This window comes from Parastagonospora nodorum (assembly GCF_000146915.1).
Source record: "Parastagonospora nodorum SN15 chromosome Unknown scaffold_6, whole genome shotgun sequence".
Lineage (NCBI taxonomy): Eukaryota > Fungi > Ascomycota > Dothideomycetes > Pleosporales > Phaeosphaeriaceae > Parastagonospora > Parastagonospora nodorum.
In genome coordinates, this window is record NW_001884554.1 from 874,390 (window position 1) to 901,410 (window position 27,021).

A 27,021-nucleotide genomic window follows, 5' to 3' on the forward strand; every position below is an offset into this window, starting at 1 on the left:
ACGGCCCCTCGTTCAATGTACACAGTCTAAATATGTAGCGGCGGGTGATATCCCGATCAGCCCCTTGCAGGCGCAGAGCCTCACAGCCCCCACTTGCACTACTCCAGACTTGCAACCTCTACACAACCTTGCGGTACATGCAGCTCATATGTCGGACCCCGATCTTTGTCAGCACCTTTAGATCGGTAGCAAAACCAACATCTTGGTTCGGCTAGACGTGCATTCAACAACACCTAGATATTGACTGCGCCAGACGCCATAACATCGAACACATGCTACAGGGATGTTGACCGTCACGAAACGGAGTCCTGTTGGATTTTCACATAATTCGTCGTTTGTGAGAAGACCAGCCTCAAGTAGTAAATTTCTATCGAACGCAAGCACAACAACCGCCCCCAGTGCGGCTTGCGCCGACTCGGGCCTTCACTGCCTCCCCGCACATCTGCATAATCTCACTCCTTGTATTACACCGTGGAGTCCTCCATATCCACGATGGACGCCCCACTCTCCACTCCAGGCCGTGGGGCGCAGCCACGTTACCCCTCCTTACTCCAACATTAGCCGTATGATAATCCGGGCGCAATCACAAAGTCATCAGATCTGACACTGCGGAGACATATTCATGATCGACGGTCATGACGGCCTCACGGTTGTAGGAGTATATAGACATATGGGTATCCCAAGATTGGAGAGCTGGTAACTCACACTTGCAAGATGCACAATGGCGAGTTCACTAGACCTCATCAATCAAGCTCCTGAGGTACTTTAGCATCAAACAATCAACTGGATACCAATTGACCAAACCCAGGGAACAAAATTATGGGTATAACACTCCTCGACTTCCCAACATCAAGACCTCATCCTGACGAATAACAAGATGCTAAACCTCGGCTACCTCGAATGCGATGAAGGCTGGTTCATGGCAGCCGCGAACGCCTCCTCTCTCTCCAACCTAAACCCCACGAACAAACGCCGCCGACTAGCCATGCTCGCCTTCCTGATTGAGCATCCAACCGAGGGCCTAATCCTCTACGAAACCGGCGGCGGCAACGACTATCCCGCGCTCGTCGGCGCCCCAGTCCAAGACGTATTCTCCCGCGTCGACTATGACAAGAGCATGGATCTCGACACCGCGATAGCGAAGACGGGGCATAGTATCGATGACGTTAAGATGGTCATTATCGGACACTTGCATCTCGATCACGCAGGTGGGCTGGAGTATTTCAAGGGAAAAGGTGTACCTGTATATGTGCACGAGCTGGAACTCAAACACGCCTTCTACAGCGTCGCCACGAAAACTGACTACGGTGTGTATCTCCCGCACTACCTCACCTTCGACATCAACTGGGTGCCGTTCCACGGCGCGTACTTTGAGGTCGCGCAGGGCTTGAATCTGCACCATGCGCCAGGTCACACGCCGGGGTTGAGTATTCTCCAGCTCAATTTGAAGAATAGCGGGACGTGGATTTTCACAAGTGATCAGTATCATGTCAAGGAGAACTTTGAGAATGATGTGCCCCAAGGCTGGTTGGCGAGGGATCACTCGGCATGGGTCAAGAGTCATCAGATGATCAAGGGGTTGAGGAGGAGGACGGGGGGAAAGGTTGTGCTGGGGCATTGTTTGGATACGGTAAAAGATTTAGGGATTGAGTTTGCGCCGAGAGCTTATGATTGATTGTACGTTGCGAGGGAAGTATGCTAGAGGCATACGAAGCTTTTCTACGACTTTGCACACGTCATGTGATCCCGATATATCCTTCTCCGTTACCCATCAAATCCACGCAACCCAAGCAACAAGATCTGTTAGCGTTCTGGGATGACTGCGTTTACCCGTTCCATGGCCCCTCAACCGCGCATTCGCCAGATCGTGAAAGTCCTCCGTATTCATCGCCTTCCTCCACTGCACCACATCAACAAACAGCACTTTGCGCCCAGTCAGTGTCAACATACCGTTTTTTGGTACCGAGGCTGTTCCTTGCCCACAGGATTGACCAACTCGTACCTGCTCCACTTGTCATCCCAAGAAAATCTATTATTCAAGGTGTACGGAAGAACGCCAGTCTCCGCGCGGAGCTGACGACATGTCGATCGAAGGCCGAGGATCGCGCTTGTCGCTGCATACCAGATGTTGTCGTTCATGCCTGCGCGAGTGCAGAGGACAATCTTCTGTCCGTACCATGGGTCGTCGTTGGTGTATGACAAAGTGATGATCCAGTCGCTGAGTGCGTACTGGTAGATCTTGTTGCGGAGCTCAGCAGGAAGTCGGAGCAGCGGCGATGCCTTTTGATTCTCGCGAGAACTGCATCTGGTGAGCGCAATTGGTGAGGTGTAAAATATGGGACAGTTACGTGACGGTCTGCCAAATGGCATCGATGCCTGTGCCAAGTCGCAGGCGCGCTTCGTCGGTGCTTCTCATCTTCAGAGATCTTATGCGGGATGATGTGTGTAACGACGGCGGGGTTGACGGAGGAGAAGGTGGGAGCTGGTTGTATGGGTCTCCACTCTGCTTACAAACAGAGACCCTGAGCACGTGGAGCAGACAAGGTGAAGGCAAATCCGCCAAGACATATCGAAGTAGGGACTAAATTCTCAAAACGGATTGCGCTTTTCAAGCAGCAAAAAGTGGAGTGAGAGGCTAAGATCATTATGTAGACTCGCGTACTAAAGGAAGATATGTAGTTCCCAATCGTACCCTTAGGAGATTGATAAAAGCGCGAGTGAAAGAGGGGTTGTGCTTAGCTGCTTCCAGTATTCCCAGAAATACACACTGAGAGCTATCTAAGTTGTAGCAGCTTGGAGTTATGACGAGGCGACGAACCAAGCCTCATAGCTAACTCCATGATGAGCCAACATTGCTCCCTAGCGAAAACGTCTACGGTCCCAACCTCGTCGCCGCTAAAACTTTCCCCCTTCATCTACGGTAATCTTGACGTCGCCCCTCCCGATAATCTCAAACTGCTTCTCCACGAAGTCTAGCACGGCGTCTTTTATGTCTTTGTTGACATCCAAGAAGGTTCAACAAGACTGCTGCATCGGAGGCCTATAACACCGATCAGGAACCGCAGATTCGACTTCAGCTGCGTGACACGAATCTTCGGGCCCTCGACAACCAAGTCATCTCTGGATATCTCGAGTCGCACGCGCGTGACTGTACCAGCTTGCTCGATGCGCAGATCCTCGAGGATCTGTTGCATGATATAGTCTACCTCGCCTTCAAACACATCAAGGCTGAATGGCAATAGGCGGGCTTCGGCGTGGATCTGGTGGCTTATCCTTAAGAAAAGGAGAAGCCTGACATTGTAGCAGAAGTGGAAAGCTTCGAATCGTGGGCGTCGCCAACGTACGTCAGGCTTGTAGGTCGAGCTGCAATATCAGTTCCGGTTTTCGGTGGATCAGATAGTGTAGCCGCTGAGAATGTAGGTGTAGATTCGGTTGCGGATTTCGGGTGGTAGACGGAGGAAGGGAGGTGGTTTGGTTCTTAAGGGCACTTGGGGGGAGTTATTGAGTTGTCATATAGAGGTAGGGGGTCGGCAAACTTACATTACGTCGAGAGCGGTTTGAGCAGGCATAGCGCTTTGATGGTAGAGGTTGAACAGTTTAGAGTTGTTTGGGGTTAGCGTACAGAAGGCAGAGAGAGGTCATTCGGTAGTATTTATCTTTAGGGGGAGAGTAAATAGTTACCAGTAGCGCAGAAATTCGGATAGTGTGTTTTAATTCATCCGAGCCAAGGCGCTTGTAAGTTGATTCGAAGTACCAACTCTCCTCAAAGGTCTATATCGAATGAAAGATGGTCACCACATGAATTTCAACATTCAATCTTGCCATCTGATCCCTGCAATTCTCCAACATGCTTTGCCTGAGCATCGGCCAATCCGCTTTACTATTAATAGCTTTCTTCCTGATGTACCAAACAAAGGTCACGCGCTCAAGCCCCTTCAAGCGACCAGTCTCCTGCAGCAAGAAATCAACACCGAGGTTTGGGGCCGCAGATTTGATGCTCATCTTGGCGTGGATCTGGACTGATGTGATGGCATTGCGTTGCCAGGCTGCAAACTTGTCGTATGAAGGCTCACTAAGGGGGAGCACGCGAGAAGATACCGTGTTCAACTTGAATGGTAGAAGTTTAGACTCGGCGTAGACTTGACGGCATGTTGATAAAATGCCGAGACCGCCTTCGAAGTGACAGGTGACATATTTGGGCGATCCCGATAGTATTTTTAATTTCCTGCAGACTTGGCAGCTGTAGCCGGTACAACGCTCGATTTTTGAGGCACCTAGCGCGTAAGCGAATATCGAGTTGCGGAGCTCAGCCGGTAGGCGAAGGAGAGGAGAGTGTATCTGATTCAGACGGGAGCTGTATAAAGTCAGTCTCCGGGCATTATCACGTAGTGTTTGTATACATACATTTCATCTAGGTGGACGACTTGCTTCGAAGGTTTAATTGAGTATGTTCGATTGTCCATCCTGAAGGTTAAGGAGAGAGTGTTAGTGATTGAACTGCGTACAAAGGAGAAAAGCAGTAGGTACCTAAGTACTTATCGGAGAGAGAGCTTACTCGACGTTTCATTCATTCACACGTCATTTGATTACGTGATCTGGAGAGAACCTACAATACCGAGCCTTACTTGTGGGTTTATAGCCAGGTTTACCACACTAATTAGGTATAGGGATGTACATGAACTAGATACATAATCTCTATGAAAGAGACGACATAATGCTCGACGAAGTGTGTATCTCATGGGTCCAAGCTATACCCGTCCAAATAATCCGGCCAATATGGAGACGACCTGCATCGATGATCGGTACTGGCGGCGTCCTCTCCATTTCCATCCTCAGCTTCTCGAGCTGGATCTTCAGGTTCCCGATAGTCTTCGACATCTCACCAGGATTCACTGGGCGCCCCCACTCGCGAAAAACCAAATTTACCTTTTTGATACTCTTGAACTGCACGAGCTCCAGGAATAGTTCGCGCAACGGGTCCCTCCAATCGGATGCAATGTCTGAAGACGTAACGATCTGAACCACCTCGACCACATTCCTATGAGCCAACGGGATGAAAGTTAACAGGCGTCGAAGGTTTCCCGGTGAGCCTTTAAACAGGCTGAGCTTGCAGTGCAAGAGCTTCGTGTCTTCATTTAGTTGGCGACACGTTCTCAATATGGCTAGTCGGTAAGAATGCTCTGCGGCAGAGCCGGCAGTAGATAGCAGATCAGGGGCCTGAGTGAATCGTGTACGGACCCCGTTACACTTGTACCGAGCTTCGTAGCAGTACTTATGGACGTCAAAGAGTTCTTCGTAGATTTAATTACGACGTTCGGGAGGTAGGCGGAGGAGAGGTGATGATAGTTGATTTCGTTGTGAGCTGGACTTGTCAGTCTTGGTATTTATCTTTTTTACGGACTGCTACTTACATGGCATCGCGATCACATTTACACTCGGAAGCGGCAACTTTTGGCTGACTTAGTTCTGTCATGATGGAGGATTGATTCGACTTTGCAGTGGAGGTAGTAGAGTCGAGTGTGCAAGGTCTCTAAGCGCTCGAATAGCTAGAATATAATAATAACGCAAGGAGAGAGCTGAGTGAAAGCGCGGGGATGATCACGTCGTTCGACTGGAAGGTATGGCGGCGCCACCGCGCTTAGGGCTGTAATGCTAACAGCCTCCAATCATAGATACACAGTTAAAAAGGCCTGTTCATGTAATGCGATTTTCGAGACAACGGAGTCCGTGGATTTAATGTCTTTTATGACTGTCTACGTGCTTAAAGATGTCTACCGTCGAAGATGCCATCGAATATAAAATGCATCGATCATGCCCTCGGATTTGAACTCAATGTCAATCCGAAGCGACGCACGACCTAACTTTACCAAAGTCTTCTTGAACTTCTCTAAGAAAATGGCACTCTCTCGCACTCTGTCTTGCGAGGGGCCATTCCTCTCGTCCCAGACCACAACGACCTGTTTCAGGTTCGGTACCTTCTTGACGAGTTCAATGAGACTGACCCGATCGCCTACTGTAGCACAGGCATCAATGAAGATCCGCAAGGTGTGTATATCACGTGCTCCGACTCCAAATGCCAAGGGCTTTCTTCTCAATCCTTTCTTCCGCAAGCATTCCCGCACATCTATACAGTCTCCTGCCACAGCATTAAGCTTGAAAACAAGCTTCTCGGTCTCGTTCTGCAGCTGGCGACATGTTGCGGTGATGGCTAGCAAGCGACGATGTTTCCCGAGGTCGATCTGTTTGCTTAGAGAAAAGATATCCACGATATAAAGGTTTCGACGGAACTCATGGCCTCCGAGGACGTTTTCTTAGATGTTGTTTCGGATCTCAGCAGGCAGGCGAAGGAGCGGCGACTCGAGTTGGTTGCGAAGAGTACTGCAATACTACATTAATGTTGTGCTTGTTGTCATCAATAATGTCCATGTACGCACACTTCTTCATTCTGGTGTTGCAAAGCGTCCGTCAACGGTCCAAGAAGGTCCATAGTGATGATGTCGTTTGTTGAATGGTAATGGTAATGTTGAGAGTACCTGAGTGACAACGTAGAATCGAACTCTAGTTGAAGATCAGGGTGGAAGTAGAGGTAGCTGAGGGAACGCAGAGGAGGAGGTGGAGGAGATATATCTCTAGGAGATAGTCCGGCGTTGGGATGTCACGCTAAGCCAGCTACGGAGCCCATGAAAGAGAGGGCACGTGTACACTGGCGCCATGACGACATCCTTTTCATTCAAATATGCTGACCACTGCTGTATTCAATCCTACATCCTTCGTTGTAAGATATACTAGCGTAACCCTCTCCAATACAACCTGTACATCGAAGATTCATGTTCGATGTGTCGAGAATTGTAGTATGACCCGGAGTCGAGTGGAGAGTGCCAAACTCAAAGCTTTATCGAGGCCACCGAAGGATTTGAGTCTGGGAAGAATAGCCCCGTGTATGTGTATTGCTCTGACGAATCGAGATCTCCGCTCCTTCCCCATTCGCTCTGTTACGCACGGCCACTGAAACACCCCGGCCTTCGTTGCCCTTGGTGAGCAGACTCGTGAGCCATATTTTGAGGTTGACCACGATGCTCTCCGGAATAAGCCAATTCTTAGGATGAAACAAGACGATCTCCACTTGATTCAGGCTCTTCATTGACCTGAACCTAGCCGCCAGCTTCATCAAATATGGGTGCACCGTACAGAGGTTTACAAGGGGCGATCTTGGTGTCGACGAGAAGACATTGCTCATGCTGAGCAGTAGGTCGACTTTTCGGATGGCGTTCACCTGTTCAGTGCTTAGGTGGCCGCCATCAATGGCTTGAGTGAAGCTCTTCGAGTAGCCACCGAAGTCGTTCAGGCAGAATGGCAGCAGATGGGTTTCGGTGTGCAGCTGACGGCACACTGTGGAGAGAGCTGACAGGTTACCAAGGCCGTACCGCCGAGGATCGTAGATGGTGCTATATGTGCTGCACGTGGTAAAGCCGCAGTTCTCCTTGTTCATAGACATCTCAATCCGAATTACGAGCCCACTGAGGGTGTGTTCGTAGATCTGATTGCGCAGTTCGGCGGGCAGACGCAGGAGAGGTGAGTTCGCTTGGTTGTTGATGGTGCTGTATCACTTCAATAAGTGCCGAGCAGGGTGTAACTGATTGAACTTACGTAGCCTTGTGCGCGCTCGGAGCGTCCATCCTGATTCCGGGTGTCCGTTGTTCAGAGGTTCAAGGTGAGAGTTCTTCACGGCGAGAATCTTAAGGGTTTGTTTACGATCGCTTAAGAGTTGGCTAAAGAAAATTGGGGTAAGCGGATGGTCCTAGCGTCAAAGTGAAAGTGAAGTGGTGAGATGACAGTCCGTCAGTACACACTGGTGGATGAACTCTTGTGCAAGAGACAGACAGTAAAGTTTTTGATAGCCTTCGTTTCGTCACAAGCGTTTTCAGAAAGATCAGCATTCTTATTAGCCTATTGATATTGGAGACTGTTCAGGTGTTACTTAGATGCTGCGTCTTACTCACTCCTCCTGGTTCTTACCGAAATTACGACCTATGAACCGCACGCCACCGTGGACATCGATTATCGAAACCAGGTGGTATCTCCAGAGAAGCCCATCATCTTAGGCTCAACATTGTTTGCTTTTAGCACTTGCCATGAATCGCTCTTCTCGAATTTTACCTTCCAACTAGCAACCATAATGTCCTCGAAATCTTTGTGTATCCTCCATGACAACTGCACCACTATTCACCGTAGCTGCGAGCCAGTCGCAAAGGCTTCCATTGCCCGAAGTATCTCTGGAGAAATCCTAATGACGGCAAAATTCGCATTAAGGCGTAGACTTCCAAAATCAGTCCAGATGCGAATAGTCCTGAGCAGATCACGAATCTCGCCGCTGGGAAACAGGTCAGGTAGGGCGACAAAAATTTGACACCAATTGCCACCAAATTCGTACGTGCCGAAGAAGAAGGCTCTGCCGACAGACGTGAGTGAGCGAAGCGAGATGTTGGGCTTTATGCCATCTGGCCCCTGGATCTTCTCTGCAGTCGACACTGCAGCACTCACTTGACTTAAGGGCATAATAAAACCGGCATCCATTCATGATATGAAAACCACCGAGTGCGTACCCGTAGATCATGTTCAGTAGTTCACCAGGAAGGCGAAGGAGCGGCGATTGGTCTTGGTTGGCAATGTACAGTACAAGATGTTAGCGTACTTCACTCGCTTGTCGGGACTTTACTTAAATCATGTCTGTGCTTGAGAGTGCCATAGTTGAGTATGGCACGCCGCTTAAACAGTTATGATCTTCGTGAGGGCATGAGATCGGAATCAATACGTCGCGGTTGAGTGGGATAGTTGTGGGGTGAGCGGGGTTGTTGGTAAGAGAATAGAGACAGTGACAAACGTGAGAAAGAAGCTAGACGATCACTGGGTAGCGCCCTATATGTAGTGCACCTTCAGCAGCGAGAGAAAGTCACATGGGCGCGGAACGATTGAATGCCATGACTAAGAGTTGAGTACTGCATTAAGCTAGTATCATATTACATGAAAGTGAACACGAACCGTACGGTTCACCTGTTCATCTCATCTATTCTCTTGCCTCTTGTCCTTTGGTAACAAATGTGATTTTCACCCCGTGAGAGGGCTTTTTTTTTAGTCCTTCTTGAGAGATGTTGTGAAGTCCCAGTTGTTTAGATAACCGCTTCCTGCACAGAGGTACGTAGCAAAGCTGAGCCAACCCAGGTAAGGAGCAAGCAGCCATCCACAAACCGGATCAACCTGGCCCCAGATGTAGGCAAGATAACCGACAGTGCCGCCAAGAGCAAGAATGTCGACAGTGGCAGCAATTGGACGGCCCATGGAAAAATACAGAGGAGTCCAGATCAGGTTCAGGGCAAGCTGGATGCTGTAGAGGGTGGCACCTTGCTTGGCCAGAGAGACAGTCTCAGGGTTGATGGAAGTTGCACCAGTAGTCCATGCACGGTAGGCAGTGTAGCCCATTGTGGCATAGAGTGCGGTCCATACTGGTCCAAAAACGTAGCCAGGTGGGTGTAGGGGTGGCTGCTTCAGTGTCCTGTATTGCTGTTGCGTATTGCTTGCTACAAAAAGGTCAGGAAGTGTCAACAAAATTTTGAAAAGATGTCATACGACTGATGGAGAAGCCAACAGCTGTTCCACACGCTACAGGAAGCAGGATCGCTGCAGCGGGGTTCGCGAAGAGGAAGCTAGGGAGGGTCAAAGAGGGTATGTACGACGTCATCGTGGGCAGTATGGAGTGTTTGGAGGCCTGTGACGAGATTCGGATGGAACTGATGAAGAAGTCGTCTACAAGAACCAGATGTCTCGCGATGCACAATTGACCTCGGGCGTACCTAAAGATGCGCATCCAATCAAATCCTAGCCTACCACGAGTATAACGCGCTAACGCGCTCTGACCCACTTTCCGCCGAAGCTCCGTCTCCGCGTTCCTGCCATTCCTGATCAGCGCTAGGCCGTCTCATCGGCGCAGCTGCTGCGACAGCGACCTCACCTCCCTTCACCATCTCTCATCTCCACTGCGCATCTTTGGCCGGGGAGACACTTCAGCACATCGTAAGTGCAGCCGATTCTCATTATCATTGCTGCCTCTTGTTGGTAAACCATCCCTTCTTCTAGAGCTCTCTTGAAGCTCCCAAGCTTTGTCCGCGCGACCCAGCGCACTGCCTACCTTCCCAGCTACCATGCCTCTCCACGCTTCTCTTCTCCCGGCGCGGCTCGCATGCGCTCAATCGCGTCGAACGCTGCCACCTTCTTGTTCCACTCTACTTCGTCTGCACTCTTGTCTCTACTAGTTCTGTTCCGCGTCTCTTGTTACTTATTTGTCCTCTCTCTGACACGAGGCCATCATGGCAAACAGCTACTACCATAATTGTCTGTCTTTGCGCGCATAATCATCTCCCGGCGAGATTGCGATAAAGCAAGAGCAAGCACACCGCGCATCGCGCCAGCGATCGATTCACTGCGCCGACTCGACTCCCCTGAGCTACACCGGCCTTGACCTATCCATTAGCTGTCAAAGTCGACGATACAACCCACTGTCTTCCTAGTGTAGACTTCTGCGATCATGGACTCATACACGTACGATTCCGACTACACCGAATATCAAGCCGACACTAATGTCTCTCAGTGCTACTCGGGAGGATTCGAGACCACCACCGGAAGCCTACAGACGGCGCTCGCCAGGTAAGTTATCCATGTTGCCTACCAAGACTAGCACTTGAGCAATGCTGCAAACTTTTGTGATACACGTTCAGTGAGGTTGGACGCGCTCCTTCACCTGGGCCATCGACTCAGACATCAGCGTCCCACGCTAGCTCCACTGCCTTCCCACAAACCCTCTCGCACTCGCACCCAGCCTCATCCTACTCTTACTTCTGACTCTGGAAAATCCGTCTACTATGTATTATAGCCTAACATTTGCTGTCAAAGGTTCCGGCGACCGTCGAGTCAGACGGCGCTCGCGATCGCCCCAGAACATCGACCGTTATCAACCTGATCGCGCGCGCGACTACGATCTCCCCCCTCCCCGTCGCGATGGAAACCAAAGGCGCTCTTCCCCTCCACCTGTTCAGGCTGGCATCGATCGCTACGTCCCGGGCCAAGACAACTTCACCCCAACCTTCACCACGAACCCGATCCCTAATCCAATGTCCCTCGAATACCAGGTGGGCTTCAACTTCTTCGCGGAGTGGTGGCGTGTTGAGCAGGTCATCAAGGACGAGAAGGAGCGCGCGAAGAATGGCGGCCGAAAGCCTGTACTAAAAGGCGAGCGCGAAGCTCGTGAGGAGCGAGGCAAGGAGCGTGAACAGATTCAAGCCGCATATGACGAATACAAGGAGAAGCTACAAGTGCAGATGGCCAAGACCTTCGTGGACAAGCACAAGGCCGAGGAATGGTTCAAAGAACGTTACGACCCCGAGTATGACCAGGCTTTCAAGCAGAAGCTGAAGGAATACCGTCATGGCATCTACGCTGACTGGGAGCGTCAACTCGACGAAGGTTACTTTGATGAATTCACGCTCGAAGGCATCTACGAGAACGACTCTAACGGCGCAGGCGGCATCGTCGAGAAAGAGGAGGGCGAGACTACTGCAGCCAATGAAGTATTGGGCGTGGGTGATCTGTTGCCCTGTAAGGGCGGTGAGATCAGAGACGAGTCTGCCTTCCAGCCTACACTTCTCATCAAGACCATCGCGCCCACAGTCAACCGCGAAAAGGTCGAAGAGTTCTGCAAGGAACACCTAGGTGAAGGCCCAGGGGGCTTCAAGTGGCTTAGCATGAGCGATCCTAACCCGCTCAAGAAATGCCATCGTATTGGTTGGGTCATTCTCCACCCTGGAGATGAGCAGCCTATGGTCATCGACGACCGTGGCGACGGGCGTGATGAAGAAGGAGAGGAAGGCTCAATTGAAGACAAGCCTGATGTTCCACAAAACACGGCCCAGAAAGCACTCGAAGCTCTCAACGGCAAGACTGTAAACGACGAGGTTCGTGGAAACTTTACATGCCACGTCGGTATCCATGAGCCACCTGCGGCTCCTCGCAAGAAGGCACTGTGGGATCTGTTCTCCGCTCCCGAGCGAATTGAGCGTGATCTGGAATTGGCTGAGCGACTAGTCCGTAAATTGGACAGCGAGCTCAAAGTCGACCACGAAGAGCAGTCTGGCGAAGTGGATGGTGTGGCCAAGATTGAGCAGCGCGTTGAAGACATCCGATCTAAGGGCTGGCTTCAGCCACCAGCCAATGCGCCTGCACCAGTCAAGAAAGAACGAGACCCAGAGGATCTTGAAGAGGGCGAAGACGAAGTCATGGAGGACGATGAAGGCGCTTTCGATGACGAGGTCGATGATGAAGAGCTCTTGGTGAAGAAAAAGAAGCTTGATCTTTTGATTGAGTACTTGCGCCGAGTTTACAACTTCTGCTTTTTCTGCGTGTTCGAGAGCGACTCCGTCCACGAGTTGATTCGCAAGTGTGCTGGTGGACATCTTCGACGGCCCCGCGCCAGCTTGACGACGGCTGCAAAGGCCACGGCCAGGGCTACCGCCAACGGTGAAGCCTTCCCGTACCGCAAGCAAGAGGGCCAAGGCGATGCCGAGGCCAACGGAGATAGCCCCATCGAAGAGCGGAAGCCGCTCAAGATGAGTGGCAAAAATCAACAACAGCTTCAACGTGCGTACAACTGGGTCAAGACCTACGAGGAGAAGCTTCTGCAATTACTTGAACCGGAGAATGTCGACATCCGCAAGTTGGGCGGTAAGCCTCTTGAGGAAGCTATGGAAGATGAGATGGCGCGCTACGTCAAGCAGGAGGATGAGTCAAAGTGGCGTTGCAAAGTACCAGAATGCACCAAGCTTTTCAAGGGCCAGCACTTCTGGCGCAAGCATGTCGAGAAACGTCATCCGGAATGGCTGGAGAAGCTTGAGAAAGATGTAAGTATTCTTGCTCACCAACACCCGCAAACCAGAATACTAACAAACAATAGCTCCGGCTTGTGAACGCGTACGTCGTTGACCCAGCACACATTGCTCCATCCCGCAGCGATGCCAATAGTAATGGCCACTTCCCCATGGGCAACCACGTACAGGCCACCGGCACACCGCGCGGATTCAACCTGGCCAGCATGAACATGGGCATGCCAGGCAACGGCATGCAGAATGGCATGTTCAATCCTGCCATGGGCAACTGGGACCCCAACGCTGTCCATGATGATCGCCAGGCCGGACCCATGCGACGAGGCGGCGGTCGCTTCAACAACAACCGAACTGGCCCTTACGACAGGCAGAACCGAGACGGTCGCAACCGACCTAACGGTGCTAATGGCCGTCTCACACCTCCCCCGCGTGGTGGACGACCAGGGGTTCAACGTTTCGGTGACGGTGGACCTGGTCCTGTTCAGTCAACACAGGGTCGCTCGATCAAGAGCTACGAAGATCTGGACGCAGTAGGCGGAGGCGGAGGTGGAGAGCTCAACTACTGAGCACTGTACAACACATACTAAGATAATTCTCGCCGGGTATAGCTTCCGGTGCGACTGTACCAAAGACTGTGCGGGTCAGGTTACATGGATGGCGTTAGGGTAGGCATATTTCCTTGCGTGTAAGACTGTCTCTGTTTGCTCTGGGAGGCGTTTTCAAGGGTCTGACATATCTGGCATCTTCAAAACTATCTCGACAGCTTGTAGGTGGCCAGAATTAATGAGGAAGAAAAGAGAAAATTCTGCATCAAAGCTTAGCAGGCCTCATTGCACCGTGATATATGCTCGGTGCCGACAAGCGGTAGTGACAGGACACCCTTGAGAAGTGAGCTCCACCGCAACTGGAGTAAGCTATGCCCTCAGTGATGGTTTAGGACGGGGCACCGAAGGTAAAGTTTGTACGTGCCAAGATGGAGCAGTTTCTCGAGATGGCCTTGGTATTGAGAATGTGGTGTTGCACACGTCGAAGCCGAGGACCGGCCTTCCATGGCGGGGCTGAAAGCAAACAGGGTTGAGACACGGGCAGTTCAGCACAACACGGCAAGCCAGAGGGTAGTCCTGGTACGTAAATATTGACAGGTCGTCTTCGCCAAGGGTGCAAGCATGCCGTGATTCCCTTTGGGGGCGCGTGCGGTCGCTCGCGGTGTTCTTGTGGAGCCAGTAGTGGACGCTGTCATTTGCTACGGCGACTGCGCCATGCGGCGGTTGCGTCACAAACGTGTGGCTGCATCTCTGGATGCGCCCGCTCTGGCTTCATTGCTGACAGGTTCTGTATACGCCGGGTCCGAACAGGCCTCGAGACATCCCGCCTTGTCTACTCAAGGAACCCCTTCAGAGCCGCGTCTTCCTTGTCCCCGCGGCGTCTCGGCACCCAAGTGCGGTTCAGCCTCAGTAGCAGCAGCCACACGACAAGGCTCGTCATACAACACGCGTCGACCTTACTCTTGCCAGGGTCCGTGTCGCAAACTCCTGCATTACTCCTTGCACCCTACGGCTTCTGTTCTTTTCGTCTTTCAGTTTGCGCTTTTCTCTCCTAGTAATACATACACACACCAATGTCCGTAGATACCCCACCTTCCATCAAGCTCAACGGAGCTACAGAGCCCACCACCATGGCGACCGAATCCACAGTCCCGCGTGTTGACGAAGCTGTTGCACCGAGCGCTGAGAGACCGACGCCCGCGCGGGCTGACACTACCTACTCCAAGTATTCCATGATGTCGGTGCCACCGGAGGGATCCATCTTGACCGGCAAGCAAGAGCACTGTATGCACAGCAGTAACCCCACGCATGGCGAGGAGTGCTAACGGACGCGTCAGACCTCAAGCGCGAACTCATATCACAGCAGACCAAGTACGAGATATCCGAGCTCAACACGCCAACAGCTCTGCAACGCTTTGGCGCGCCTTTTCGTTCAGATGCGGGGGAAGTTGCGCCTGAGGACTCTGAGCTGCCCCTCCTACGATACATCTTCGTACATCATGTCCGAAACTTTCCTTTCCTGGACAAAGCCAAGGAGAAGGAGTTTTGGCAAGACAAGCTCCAAGTCGTATGTTGCTCGGATCGCGGTCTTGGTGAAGATGGTGATGACTGACGTTGAGCAGTTCCTCGAGTCCTTCGCGAGCAAAGACATTTCATCGTCCGAAGACCGGCTAGAGGAGACGAAGCGACGAAAGCTGGCGCTCAAGGCGCATAAACTGGTGGAGCTCATGATGGTATCTGGTGTCCCCACTGCATCTGGTTATGAGGAAAGGATACGCTTTGCAGAGATGGAGATTGTGGACCGAGGGGCAAATGAGAGAGGGCTTACGATGAATGCGCCCAGCGGGCACTCCATCAACGGCTGGGACGTCAACATCTCGGGGGTGCGGACAACGTCAGTGAAGAAGCATCTGCGATACCACACACATGCGGTATGCTTGAAGCATCAGTTCGCCTACGTTTGGACTGACATGCGTGCAGGAGTACATTATCCGCGTGAAACAGGGAGATGGCAAAGACTTCTACATCGGCCGGCGCTACGCAGACTTCGTTCAGCTTCACAAGCGCATACGTCTAGAGTTACCCGGCAAGGTGCTCCCTCCACTTCCTCGGAAGAACAAGAAGGATGGTTTGTTGTCGTCTTCAAACGCAGATGATGACGACGCAAGCTCAATCTCATCAGCTTCCACTCAAGGGCCGCCACCATCAGAACCCCAAGAGAGCAGCAGTGGAGGAGGTCTACGAAGCTACTTGTTTGGTGGAAGTCACAAGAGGAACGCCTCACAGTCTTCACTAGGAGGGAAATCAAGATCTCCACGAGCATCTGGAGAGCACTCGCCTTTCAAGCAGGCACGTAAGCTGTATAGAGAGGAGCAGCGTGTGTCGCTTCGCGCCTTTCTGCGCAACTTCCTTCACAATGAACGCATCGCGCAATCGAACGCCATGGCGGAATTCCTTACCCACGACCCAATAGAGGTGAATGAGGAAGAAATGGAAGATATTGCACGAAGAGAAGAAATGGATGCCAAGCGGATACAAGAGCAAAAGCAGTTCTACGAAGTTGCAAGGCAACGGGCTGCAGAGCTTGACATACACATGGAGAAGTTCAGACGCGAAATTGTCGAAGCCAACGGTCTCACCAATCTCTTCGCAGAAGTCAAGGCCAAGAACACCATCCGGGAACTCAAGCCTGAATACCAAAAGTTTGCGGAATGGTTACGCATAGAAATTGCTGCCACAATATACCACCTCTTCCTTGCAGAGGATAATTCCCCTGAGCTCTTCGCGCAATTGAAGCGAATACACTCGCTTGTACCGTATGGTGTGCTCAAAAACGTCATCAGGATAGCCAACCCAGCGGCTGTCATGAGTGGAGTACTGGATCTCTTCCTTGCACAGCCATTCGGAGCGCGGTCACTGCTGCAACGAATCTTTGGCATGGCTATTCATGACGGCGTCAACTCGGTACAAAAATCTATCGACACCCTGTCTTCTACCAAGATCAAGGATGATGTTCTTTGCGCGAAGATCAAGGCTTACGTGCAGGCGGACGAGCAGGTCAAGGACGTCATACGACAGGAGGCAGCAAAGGAGGACGTTGACGTCGTTATCACGATCCTCCGATCTGACTTCTTTGAGCCTGAGCTGAGTTCGCAGCAAGTGGAGAAGGTCTTTAATGCCTACGTCGCGTGGAATAACGCGGTAGAAAACACAAGGCCTGGCCGATTGAGCCGAATGACCAGCAGTCGTAGCAACCTAACAACGGGTGCAGTTGGCAACGCTCCAGTTGATAAAGAGTTCAAACAAGGCGCTGAACTGTTCGCACATCTGAAGCAATACCTCAAGCTGTGTCTCCGACAGAGAGACAAGATGATGATGCTTCAAATCATCGAAGAGGTAAGCACATTATTTATTGTTCATATTGAGGTTGGTGCTAACATGAAATCAGCCTACTACGCTGCAGCTCTTCCGTGATTTATTCACAATCTTCTACGAGCCACTCGTCCGCGTGTACAAGTCGGCAAACGTGTACAACAGTATAACTGACTTTGCGATGTTCGTTGATGACACCATTAAGACTATCGAAGCCTGTCAGCGTCAAGAGATTTCCGCAGACCCCAACCAGACAGTGCAAGCATTCATCGATCTGTGCGCGCGACACGAAGATAATTTCTACAAGTTCGTTCACGAAGTGCACCTCCACGACAATGGGCTTTTCGACCAACTCATGGGCTGGCTTGAAGGTATCCTCGAATTCTTGAGACATGGCCCCACTAGCGGTGGCAAGCTTGACATGAATGCGCTGGTTCAGGGTGCGATGGATTCTGGTGTGATTGACAAGAACAAGGCCACCAGGGAGATCAACAGTCTCATCAAGTGGCAGACAGCGAGGAAAAAGTGGCACTCGGACAAGACAAGGCAGAAGATGGCCAGTGGAGGCGACGAACCCGATGGCTTGTTGGGCGGCGGCATGGCTGGATTCAAGTCTAGTGACTTTGGACTGAACGAGGTATGTTTGAACAACGTCCTTTTGCGGACTGTTTGCTAACAGTTTCATAGCTTGACCTTGCCGATCTCGAGCTCGACGATGATGCTACAGATTCCGAGCCTGAGGAAGACGACGACGAAGACATTGCAGACCCTATAGAGGCCGAGCGCAAGAAGCGCGCAGCAACAGCCGAGAAGCTCAGGCGAAAGGCTGGAGAGCCGAAGAAGCCGCAGATCGAGGAGTTGTACAAGCTTAGCCCGAGCTTCGTTAGCATGCTGAGAGGTGTTCTTGCTCGATAGAGGGCCGTGTTTGGCAGGAGATAGATACCACGGGTGGGATACGAATGCGAGACGACAGAGCTCATGGAGGGTAACCTAAGATACTCTTAAGAATAGGACGAAGGCCGATCAATACTACTTTAATGCATTCTTGGATCGTTCTCGACGTTGGACAAGTGCTGCAGCCCTGAGCCCTACTTAACTCGGCGCCACGTGCGGCGCATTAGGGCTAGCTCATGCACGATCCCGGGTTCTGGAGCTAGTGTTCCATCGCATAGCTGTCCTTTACAGCCGAGTGTCGCAACGCCCACGCGCCGTCTTGCTCACCTTATTTCACTTCTCTTGTACAATGATATTGCGGGTCTAGCACAAGGGGTGCTATACATTCCTTCACTACACGCGTTCTAGCAAAACAACCACTGCAAACGCAATTGGCAAGCCCAGAACTCGGAGCTCTACAGGTGCCGAACCACACTTTCGCAGCACACGCTTTCCCCGCTGTCGCACTGAGACTCATCTGCACCACGAGAGCCTCTCGACCTTTACTATCTCTTCGAACCACTCAATTATCTCTTCGCCTCAACTACCCTGCAGCGGTAGCCCTCCACAATGCCAGGCCAAGTCCCGTTTCAACAGGCTCGACGCCATTCACCAAAACAGTCGAAGATGCGCGCGTGCGCACCACATCCGGCGGTATCGTCACAATAGTGAGCTTGTTGGTCATCTTCTACTTGACTTGGGGAGAATGGGCAGACTACAGACGAGTGATAGTGCGGCCGGAGTTGGTGGTCGATAAGGGCAGAGGCGAGCGCATGGAGATCAGCTTGAACATAACGTTCCCGCGGGTCCCTTGCGAGCTGATCACGCTCGATGTCATGGATGTGTCTGGAGCAGCTGCAGATGGGCGTCACGCACGGCATCAACAAGGTCCGCTTGAGTCCTGAGATTGAGGGTAGCACCGTTCTTTCGACCACGGCGCTGGATCTGTGAGTGTGACCATTGTTTTGTCTTAGGCAACGCCAGGGGTGTGAACCATGCTAACGTGTTCATAGGCACAAGGACGAGGCGCAACATCTCGCCCCCGATTACTGCGGAGAATGCTACGGCGCACCGTCTCCCACCAATGCGATCAAGGCCGGCTGCTGTAACACTTGCGACGAGGTCCGCGACGCATACGCTTCGATATCATGGTCTTTTGGTCGCGGCGAGGGTGTCGAGCAGTGTGAGCGTGAACACTACGCCGAGCACCTCGACCAACAGCGACAGGAGGGATGCCGTCTCGAGGGCAGCATTCGCGTCAACAAGGTCGTTGGAAACTTCCACATTGCGCCTGGAAAGTCGTTCTCTACTGGCAACATGCACGTGCACGACCTCGAGAACTACTTCAAGGACGAATATTCGCACACGTTCACCCACAAGATCCACCACTTGCGCTTCGGTCCTCAATTGAGCAACGCGGTCATTGCAGACATGCAGAAGAAGCACCAGAACACCGGCCCGGGAGGATGGACTAGCCACCATATCAACCCTCTCGATAATACCGAGCAACAGACGAGCGAGAAGGCCTACAACTTCATGTACTTCGTCAAGGTCGTGTCGACTGCCTACCTGCCCCTTGGCTGGGAGAAGGAGGCCCCTCGCCTTACTAAGCACGACGAGCTCCTTGGTTCGACCATCGAAGGCAACTACAAGGGCAGCATTGAGACCCACCAGTACTCTGTCACCAGCCACAAGAGGAGTCTTGCCGGTGGGAACGATGAGAAAGAGGGCCACAAGGAGCGCATCCACGCCAAGGGTGGAATTCCGGGTGTCTTTTTCTCTTATGTAAGCTATCCTCACCCATTCAACCCAACCGAGAGATATGGTAAACTAACATGTGTCCAGGACATCTCACCGATGAAGGTCATCAACCGCGAAGTCCGTGACAAGACTTTCTCGGGCTTCCTCGTTGGTTTGTGCGCTGTGATTGGCGGCACGCTCACTGTTGCGGCTGCTGTTGATCGCGCACTGTACGAGGGCGTCAACAAGATCAAGAAGATCCACTCCCAGTAGACGAACGTCGCATAGTGAACTGACATTGTTACATATCGTTTGCATTTACGGATTCGGCAAGCAGCCTGGCGTTAGGATGGGTTCATGGTTCCAGACGAGGATTAGACTTATGAGGGATAGTGGAATGGAGAGGAGAGGAGAGGAGCAGATGGGGCTGTGCTTAGGCATGCCAACTTGTAGTATCTACGTCAAGAATATCTGAAAAATATGGAACTGTTTCATCACGTGCACTTTTGCTCTTTATCATTTCCGTGGTGAACGTTAGTCCGTGTACAAAGTTCGTTGTGGATTCACCCAATAGCCAGACTATACCACAATCACTGTGATCCAATTGTGGCTTGGTGAACGCACGGGCCATTAGCACGCTCTCATAACCTAAAGCTACCCTCCACTTCTGCCTCACCTCACAAACTCAAACTTTTCTCGCGACAACCTGCACACTCTCACAACAACTCCTCACATTCATTCATTACTCATAAATTACATTTACAACTTGCCGACTGAAATGTCTACACCTCGAGGACGCGGGCGTGGCCGAGGCCGGGGTCGGGGCGGCGGAAACTTCTTCCAGCAGCAACAGTCAGACGGCGATTTGGCCATGGGCGACTCGCGCGAGTTTCAACCGCGTGGCCGCGGCCGGGGAGGCAACCACTTCCAGAACAACCAGCAACATTACAACAACTACAACAACAACAACAACAACCATTACCATGACGGTGACGAGGGCAACTTCAACTCACGTGGTCGAGGCCGAGGTCGAGGACGAGGACGCGGCCAACCATTCCAGCAAAACCAGCACCATTCGCAACAGCAGCATCAACCCGGATATGACGAGCGCGACAAAAACCGTTCAGAAACCGTCGCCCTGCTCGAAGGCTTCCTTGGGCGCCGGTACAATCCGGACACCAAACTGCTGGACCTCTCGAGCATCGCTTCCGACGAAGAAGTCCTCAAGTCCGGCATGTTCAACAGCGAAACGACGCAGAAGAAATTCTTCCCCGCGCTCATGGTCGTCTGCGACACGATGCTGCCGTCGCGCGAGCAGAAGATCCAAGCCATCGAGAGCGTCTCGCTGGCGAACAACAACGTGCCCAATCTCAACGTCATCTACGAACTCGTCAAGTCGCTCAATCACATCAAGAACCTGGACCTCTCGGGAAACGCATTTGCCAACTTGGCGCCCCTCAAGCCCTGGAAGAATCGCTTCAAGAGTCTGGAGCATCTTATTGTGGACCCCCTGCCCGATATGAACTGGGAGGAGGAGCTTACGGATTGGTTCCCCAGGCTCAAGATCCTCAATGGGAAGCAGGTAAGGCCTGATTCTGGTGTGCCGCAACAACAACAGGTACAGCCGCCGGTTGCTGCGGCGGCGGCGGCTCCGGCGTTCTGTGCTGCGCCTGCGCCGATTAGCCCCGAGCAGGAGCAAATGATTCTTTACGTCCAGCAAGCCACAAATCTCACGCGCGATTATGCGGTCCAGTGTCTCGAGGCGGGCAATTGGGATCTCCAGCAGGCAAGCGATTTGTTCACGCAGAGCAGGGCGACGCTGCCGCCAAGTGCGTTTGTTGCTTAGGGAGCGGAGGCGATGGAGGAGTGTTGGTCGCAGGGTTAGGATGAGCTGGACTCGGAATCTGAGAACGGGATGACAGGGCGGGCTTTTCCTTGTGTTCTACTTTGCATAGCATGGGATATGGGATATGGGATATGGGCGTTTGGCCTTTGGGCTGGGGTTTCTCAACTTCGATGGATGCGTGGGGGGGATGGTTGGGGTGGGCGGAGAATGTATATACCCGGGACATAAAAAGGACGCTTGAGTACAGCATGAGCATGGTTTATTCGGGTGGAAAATGAAGCCTTTACGGTAAACTTACCAAATCTTACCGTGACTATCAATCACTATCCAGTATTCACATACCAACACACCTGTGCAAAATTTCTGAACTCATGTTTGAACAAAACGAAACTCGCCGCACTCGCAGCTCATATATCCACACCGAAACTTCTAATGACTCTTCCTCTGCGCATTCGCCAACGCACTATCCAACGCCGCAGTAACATCCACGTGAAACAGCGGGCGATTCAGCCCTTGAACCACCGCCTTGCGCGACACCCTCTTGCCCTCCCTGCCGCCATACGCCTCACTAAACGCCAGTTTCCTATCCAGACTCCCGTCCTCGCTCGATCCATCGCCCTCCTCCACAGCCTTAACACCCTCCGCGGCCTCGATATCATGCCCCGCCGCACTGCGCTGTCTTAAGCGCTTGTTCTCCCGCGCTTCTGCGGCAGCCGCTGCGCTGTCTTCGCCGCCGAGTTCTGCGACGCTGAAGATGGGTTTCCAGCGGTGCACGCCTGAGTCGTCGGGGTCGGGGGAGTAGTATCCAAACCCAGCGGCGGCGAGGGCGCGTTTTGTCCAGCGGTTATTAATGTTCGTAAAGTGCCAATCGACGGTATCCGGGGCGGCCCACTTATCCAGCTGGTTGCGGACATCAATCAGGTTCTGGATGGACGTGAGGTCGACGTTGTTGACAGACGACATATCAAGGATGATAGCCTTGAGCGTCGGGCGGGCCTCGTGGTCGGCGGTTTCCTTGCCGCGGCGCGGGCCCGGGTCGTTCCACGGGCGGTCACCGGGGCGTGCGTAGGCGGTGGGGTTTGTGCGGCGGGTCTTTTTGAAGATGGCTTCGGTGAGGCCGTCGAGGTAGTGGTTGGCGTTGGGGTAGTTGAAGCCTTCGCTGAATCTGTAGATGAAGATGCCGGGATAGGGGTCCTCTAGTTCGATCAGCGGGTTGGAGCCGTCGTGATGGTCGATGGGAAGGAATATGTTGCGGATGGAGTCCTCGGGCTGTTGGGGAGTCTTGCCAGAGCCGGGCTCTTTTCGGTCCTCTTTGTTGCTGTCGGTTCGCTCGAGAATATGGTCTCCGACAACTGAGTGGATCGTAGCTCGTCCCATGAATCGACCTTTGGCCTTGAATGCGCGGAATCCGAACAGCGCTGCGGATACAGAGACCGTCACGTAGATGCCGTTCTCGATGCTGCTAAATATAGTAACCAAAACACCGGCGAAGAAGATGAAGACCTCAAGAGGAGAAATCCTCCAGAATTGGTATACCGTGTTTGGTGGCGTAATTAGGTCACCCACAGCGTGGATAATCACAGCGGATAGAGCGGCGTTAGGTATGTACCAAAACATGGCCGGGAGAGCGTAAATCGCGAGAAGGACCACAAGGGCTGTAATGACACCGGCAAAGGGAGTTCGCACACCAGCCTTCGACTTGATTGCCGTTCTAGAGAAGGATCCGGTCGCTGGGTAAGCTCCAAGGAATGGACCAAGACAGTTCGTCACGCCAATGGCGACAAGCTCCTGTGAGGGATTGATCACATAGTTGTTGACTCTTCCGAAAGATTTTGCGATGGAAATATGCTCGATGAGGAGAACGATGACGGTAGATGGAAGCTCAGTCGCGAAAGACTTTATGATGTCGACTGTGATATTGGGTACGCGAGCATGCTTGAATCCTGATAGCTGTTAGCAATGTAAAGAGTTTACAGGGCTAGTAAAACTTACCTCGTGGCACAGACCCGAGAGTGGTAATCTTTGGCTTTGTTCCATTGGCCTTGTGGTGACGGTTGGCCAGATAACTGAATAGAACGTAGAGTAGAATGACAAAGGCCGTTCGCAGAGTGTTAAGGAAGAAAAAAGTCTTCGCCCGGCTTGGGAAGCGTTTTGCAAGCTGATTGCAGGTAAACCGGATCAAGTACAAAAGGAAGAGGGCTGTCAATCCAAATGAAGCATTGATGTCTGTTGAGCCTAGGTGCTTAAGTGAGTTGATGATAACCTTGTAGGTTGCCTCTCGGTTCGAGACATTTTTTATGCCCATTAAAGCGGGAAACTGGCCGACTCCAATGTTGATTGCGGATCCGGTCATGAATGCAGATATGGCAGGTAGGGAAATCAAATCAACGATCCAGCCCAATCGAATCAAACCCAGGAATAGGACGATGGCGCCCGAGACGATGGCCAGCGAAGATGCAACAATATCTCTTGGGACACCGGGTAGCCTTTCCTCGGCCCTCAAAATCACATTTCCAGTGACAGTTGAAAGGACCGCAACAGGGCCGATGGTGATATCCTTCGAGGTAGCAAAGAACCAGTAGATCAGCACACCCATGAACGATGAGTAGAGTCCAAATTCGACAGGGAGCTGAGCCAGTTTGGCGTAAGCCATACTTTGAGGGACGACCACGGCACCGACAGTGATACCTGGATACTTTAGTACAAGCTCCAGAGTTGAAAAATAAACAGACTTACCAGCCACAAGATCTCCTGTAAGCCACTGCAAATTGTACCGCGATATCCAGTGGACGAACGGGAATAGACTCCAGAAATACTCAAGCCATTCGCGACCGCTCGGTGTGATGTGGCATATCCATTCCCACGCAGTAGGCTCATGTTCGACATACGAGTCGGCAGAGTCGATAGAGAAAACGCTCTCTCCTCGTGTGATACGGTCCGATCCAGTCTCGTTGCGGTAGTGCAGGTCGATACCAAGGACCTTTGCAAGGCCATGGCCGACCTTGGTGGCTGTAGTAGCCATGGTGTGGCTGTCGATGTTGTTTTTTCTCAAGCCTTTCGGATCGTCGGAGTTCGCAGTTGGATTGGTGTGCAACTTAAGTAAGCTTGACAAGACCGAACAAGCTTTGGCAACTGTGTCAGACGTGCCAGGCCCTTGGAAGCTTATGTATAGCGCTGACCAGATGGGTGGGCGCACAATGCTGTGCGACTAGTCCGATAACCTTGTGTATCCTGGGCCACAGGTCCAACGGCTATAGGTCCTTCAAGTGTCTCGGCTTGGGATCGACTTCCTGGGTGTGCGGTATTAAGACGGCCGCCGCGCTTGATGGGTGCAGAATCCGGAAAGGTCAATAGCTTTGACGACGCCTTCGAATTGCTTGACCTGGCGGCGAAATTGCGTGACCGGGTGCTCTCAAAAGCAAAGAACCAGACACACGGGACCAACAACGCGAATTCAGACTTGCAAATTTAACAGTGCCAGTGGTGCCTGAAGTAAAAACGGCAGAACATGGGAGGTAGGCACGAGCATCCTGAGCGAAGACAATTGAAATCACACAAGCAGCGCAAGAGTTTGACGGATGACATAACTCTGTATTCGCCGGACAATAATGGGTCTGTTAGAGGGCCAACGATGGTGACGCTGCTCGGCGCGACGATTTGAGATGAGTTTGGATAAGTGTGCAGGGATACTCGGGCGCTGGCAGGGTTGGTGCGTAAAGGATGTGATGGTCGCTGACACGGCCAGGTTAGCATCCAATCGAAGCCGGCACACTGCTAATGGCGTGCTCGGAGCCACAGATGTCGTCTTGTCGTTGTGCGAACGCCATGATCTTTCCTGGGCAGTGGCGCTGACAGTTTGATTCCAGGAACATTCGCTATCACGTCCCCTATTGACGTTTGTGCGCCGGCAACCACCAGCAGCAAAGTCTTACTCACGAAGTCATGTTTCTTGCTCTTCGCTACGACATCTCTGAACTCGTAGTGTTAGAGCACTCTGGCGCCATCCGTACGGCTTTGTTCAGACGCTCCTTGATTCTCCAGGCTCCACAGCGCCAACCTGGACAATGACGCAATGCCGTCGTGGGAGGCATTTCCAGTTGTGTTGAGACAACGCGAGCGCGACTGGCGGGAACTAGCATCTCTCTCGCATCGTAGTTGTGGATTCGCATCTTCGGTAGAAAGCCGCGGTTGAGGTCGCGAACGGCCTGGTCGGTTCGGTTCGCTCAAGCTTCGCGGCGGAAGGGACCAGTTGACGACATTGGCAGACGTTGAAATGACATCAGAGGGACGCTTTGTCCTTCAGCGGCCTGGCGATCGGCGAACATTCTGCAAGAAACAAATTCGTTTCAGTTGTCCTGCGAGCCTCACAACAATTGCTTCTAAAAATTGCGATCCGAATGTAGATGCAATTGCGGCAAGGCTCCGCAAGGTGGGTTTCTCGGCAAGTACTGCACGGGATGAAGTTGGCTTTCCTCTTCGGGCATTGCTCCACTAGAGTAGTGCGGTTAACCGGCCCTTGAGATGAGAAGAATTGCATGTGCTGAAAATAAGGTTAGTGGGATTGAGGATTGCCATGTCTTCCTTCGCGAGAATGTTTTCCTATGAAGGATGGCTGCTAGGAATTTTGCTTGGCACAGAACCAATGTCACGAAATATGCTTTGATAAAGGACCGGTGTCGTGCGGACATGTAAAGTTCGCCAAGTAGTGCTGTAACTTTTGCTAGTGTCGCAGCTGACTTCTAGAAGGAAGGACATGCTTCTTAATCACGCATGAACCAGGTTGCAGAATTGCGCCTTGATGAGTAGTAGTCTCCAAAGAAGAATTCTTGTGTGGATGCGTTCTGGTTCGGCATTCGAGTCACTTGACTCGAGGTTTTCACTCAAGCAGATCGGTACATGCAGAAAACAAGCGCCGACTGCGGCAATTGAATTTTCTCAAACTTAACTGGAGAGTAATCTTCATGCTTATTTCATACATAGAAGACATATAACTGCGCTGACTCTTGGTGCTCGTGCCTTGCAGCTTGAAGAGGAGTGACTACGTAAGTTTATTGCAAAATCATGAAGCCGCCATTCTCCCAGACACAAAACCTAGAAAATTGCAGATGTAATCGTTCACGATGCTGTCATTGGATAGTATTTCACCGTTCAGGATGACCCAGAGTAGTGGTACTTCCCATGTACGTCGACATCTTTTTCGCAACCAGAGTTTACACAACGACGAAGCTTGAAGAATCTGCCTTACAGCAACAATGTGACCAGTGAATCGTTAGAACGTGCCGTACATACTTCCAAACTCCATGAGCACGCGACACCCCAAACCCCACGCCGCCGCACGAGCTTCATCCCCATTCACTGCGGGGTCCCCTCTCTATTGTATCTCGGCTGCGCAGCGACCCACCTTGATAGCAACAGTAAACCTGGAGTATCATCGGCAGTGTGCCCGAAATCGCTTTTCCGTCCAACCACACATTCAGCTTTCCTGTAAACTGCAAGTAAACCTAGGAAGTGAGTCACCAGCACGGAAAAAGGCCTCTCGCAGGCTTATATCCGGGCCATGCGCTAGCCATTCAGCATCGCGTAAACTACGACCTCGAGACGAAGCTTTTGCACTTCTTCTTCTTCTTCTTTTTTTTCCTCCTCTCCAACCTTTCTCTGC

General features: G+C 52.0%; 16 protein-coding genes across 16 annotated transcripts; 6 read left to right on the forward strand and 10 right to left on the reverse strand.

Annotated features, from left to right (window-relative positions):
* Positions 1 to 877: 877 nt before the first annotated feature.
* On the forward strand, positions 878 to 1,675 carry SNOG_04495 (hypothetical protein; the record flags this gene model as incomplete). Its single annotated transcript, XM_001794860.1, has 1 exon — positions 878 to 1,675. One exon carries the CDS (start codon positions 878 to 880, stop codon positions 1,673 to 1,675), a length of 798 nt encoding a protein of 265 aa, XP_001794912.1.
* A 96-nt stretch (positions 1,676 to 1,771) lies between these two features.
* On the reverse strand, positions 1,772 to 2,568 carry SNOG_04496 (hypothetical protein; the record flags this gene model as incomplete). The annotated part of the gene is made up of 4 exons (XM_001794861.1): positions 1,772 to 1,900; positions 1,951 to 2,299; positions 2,349 to 2,482; positions 2,512 to 2,568. The coding sequence occupies 4 exons, from the start codon at positions 2,566 to 2,568 to the stop codon at positions 1,772 to 1,774; spliced, it is 669 nt and encodes a 222-aa protein (XP_001794913.1).
* A 126-nt stretch (positions 2,569 to 2,694) lies between these two features.
* SNOG_04497 (hypothetical protein) lies at positions 2,695 to 2,840 on the reverse strand (the record flags this gene model as incomplete). Its single annotated transcript, XM_001794862.1, has 2 exons — positions 2,695 to 2,774; positions 2,819 to 2,840. 2 exons carry the CDS (start codon positions 2,838 to 2,840, stop codon positions 2,695 to 2,697), a joined length of 102 nt encoding a protein of 33 aa, XP_001794914.1.
* Positions 2,841 to 2,987: 147 nt separating this feature from the next.
* Positions 2,988 to 3,569, reverse strand: SNOG_04498 (hypothetical protein; the record flags this gene model as incomplete). The annotated part of the gene is made up of 3 exons (XM_001794863.1): positions 2,988 to 3,185; positions 3,345 to 3,363; positions 3,541 to 3,569. 3 exons carry the CDS (start codon positions 3,567 to 3,569, stop codon positions 2,988 to 2,990), a joined length of 246 nt encoding a protein of 81 aa, XP_001794915.1.
* A 236-nt stretch (positions 3,570 to 3,805) lies between these two features.
* Positions 3,806 to 4,463, reverse strand: SNOG_04499 (hypothetical protein; the record flags this gene model as incomplete). The annotated part of the gene is made up of 3 exons (XM_001794864.1): positions 3,806 to 3,875; positions 3,908 to 4,354; positions 4,405 to 4,463. The coding sequence occupies 3 exons, from the start codon at positions 4,461 to 4,463 to the stop codon at positions 3,806 to 3,808; spliced, it is 576 nt and encodes a 191-aa protein (XP_001794916.1).
* Positions 4,464 to 4,714: 251 nt separating this feature from the next.
* SNOG_04500 (hypothetical protein) lies at positions 4,715 to 5,020 on the forward strand (the record flags this gene model as incomplete). The annotated part of the gene is made up of 2 exons (XM_001794865.1): positions 4,715 to 4,857; positions 4,960 to 5,020. 2 exons carry the CDS (start codon positions 4,715 to 4,717, stop codon positions 5,018 to 5,020), a joined length of 204 nt encoding a protein of 67 aa, XP_001794917.1.
* A 281-nt stretch (positions 5,021 to 5,301) lies between these two features.
* On the reverse strand, positions 5,302 to 5,473 carry SNOG_04501 (hypothetical protein; the record flags this gene model as incomplete). The annotated part of the gene is made up of 2 exons (XM_001794866.1): positions 5,302 to 5,362; positions 5,412 to 5,473. 2 exons carry the CDS (start codon positions 5,471 to 5,473, stop codon positions 5,302 to 5,304), a joined length of 123 nt encoding a protein of 40 aa, XP_001794918.1.
* Positions 5,474 to 5,771: 298 nt separating this feature from the next.
* On the reverse strand, positions 5,772 to 6,195 carry SNOG_04502 (hypothetical protein; the record flags this gene model as incomplete). Its single annotated transcript, XM_001794867.1, has 2 exons — positions 5,772 to 6,013; positions 6,162 to 6,195. The coding sequence occupies 2 exons, from the start codon at positions 6,193 to 6,195 to the stop codon at positions 5,772 to 5,774; spliced, it is 276 nt and encodes a 91-aa protein (XP_001794919.1).
* A 116-nt stretch (positions 6,196 to 6,311) lies between these two features.
* On the reverse strand, positions 6,312 to 6,487 carry SNOG_04503 (hypothetical protein; the record flags this gene model as incomplete). The annotated part of the gene is made up of 2 exons (XM_001794868.1): positions 6,312 to 6,378; positions 6,435 to 6,487. The coding sequence occupies 2 exons, from the start codon at positions 6,485 to 6,487 to the stop codon at positions 6,312 to 6,314; spliced, it is 120 nt and encodes a 39-aa protein (XP_001794920.1).
* Positions 6,488 to 8,983: 2,496 nt separating this feature from the next.
* SNOG_04505 (hypothetical protein) lies at positions 8,984 to 9,862 on the reverse strand (the record flags this gene model as incomplete). The annotated part of the gene is made up of 2 exons (XM_001794869.1): positions 8,984 to 9,575; positions 9,625 to 9,862. 2 exons carry the CDS (start codon positions 9,860 to 9,862, stop codon positions 9,130 to 9,132), a joined length of 684 nt encoding a protein of 227 aa, XP_001794921.1. The 3' UTR covers positions 8,984 to 9,129.
* Positions 9,863 to 10,579: 717 nt separating this feature from the next.
* Positions 10,580 to 13,492, forward strand: SNOG_04506 (hypothetical protein; the record flags this gene model as incomplete). Its single annotated transcript, XM_001794870.1, has 3 exons — positions 10,580 to 10,698; positions 10,925 to 12,944; positions 12,998 to 13,492. The coding sequence occupies 3 exons, from the start codon at positions 10,580 to 10,582 to the stop codon at positions 13,490 to 13,492; spliced, it is 2,634 nt and encodes an 877-aa protein (XP_001794922.1).
* Positions 13,493 to 14,544: 1,052 nt separating this feature from the next.
* SNOG_04507 (hypothetical protein) lies at positions 14,545 to 17,758 on the forward strand (the record flags this gene model as incomplete). Its single annotated transcript, XM_001794871.1, has 6 exons — positions 14,545 to 14,755; positions 14,809 to 15,038; positions 15,070 to 15,402; positions 15,452 to 16,867; positions 16,935 to 17,480; positions 17,531 to 17,758. The coding sequence occupies 6 exons, from the start codon at positions 14,545 to 14,547 to the stop codon at positions 17,756 to 17,758; spliced, it is 2,964 nt and encodes a 987-aa protein (XP_001794923.1).
* Positions 17,759 to 18,084: 326 nt separating this feature from the next.
* Positions 18,085 to 19,789, forward strand: SNOG_04508 (hypothetical protein; the record flags this gene model as incomplete). Its single annotated transcript, XM_001794872.1, has 3 exons — positions 18,085 to 18,723; positions 18,790 to 19,561; positions 19,622 to 19,789. Exons 1-3 carry the CDS (start codon positions 18,608 to 18,610, stop codon positions 19,787 to 19,789), a joined length of 1,056 nt encoding a protein of 351 aa, XP_001794924.1. The 5' UTR covers positions 18,085 to 18,607.
* A 505-nt stretch (positions 19,790 to 20,294) lies between these two features.
* Positions 20,295 to 21,362, forward strand: SNOG_04509 (hypothetical protein; the record flags this gene model as incomplete). The annotated part of the gene is made up of 1 exon (XM_001794873.1): positions 20,295 to 21,362. The coding sequence occupies one exon, from the start codon at positions 20,295 to 20,297 to the stop codon at positions 21,360 to 21,362; it is 1,068 nt and encodes a 355-aa protein (XP_001794925.1).
* A 1,941-nt stretch (positions 21,363 to 23,303) lies between these two features.
* SNOG_04510 (hypothetical protein) lies at positions 23,304 to 24,384 on the reverse strand (the record flags this gene model as incomplete). The annotated part of the gene is made up of 3 exons (XM_001794874.1): positions 23,304 to 23,305; positions 23,367 to 24,050; positions 24,099 to 24,384. Coding segments are annotated over 3 exons (972 nt in total).
* Positions 24,385 to 26,421: 2,037 nt separating this feature from the next.
* Positions 26,422 to 26,554, reverse strand: SNOG_04511 (hypothetical protein; the record flags this gene model as incomplete). The annotated part of the gene is made up of 2 exons (XM_001794875.1): positions 26,422 to 26,485; positions 26,508 to 26,554. The coding sequence occupies 2 exons, from the start codon at positions 26,552 to 26,554 to the stop codon at positions 26,422 to 26,424; spliced, it is 111 nt and encodes a 36-aa protein (XP_001794927.1).
* Positions 26,555 to 27,021: the final 467 nt, after the last annotated feature.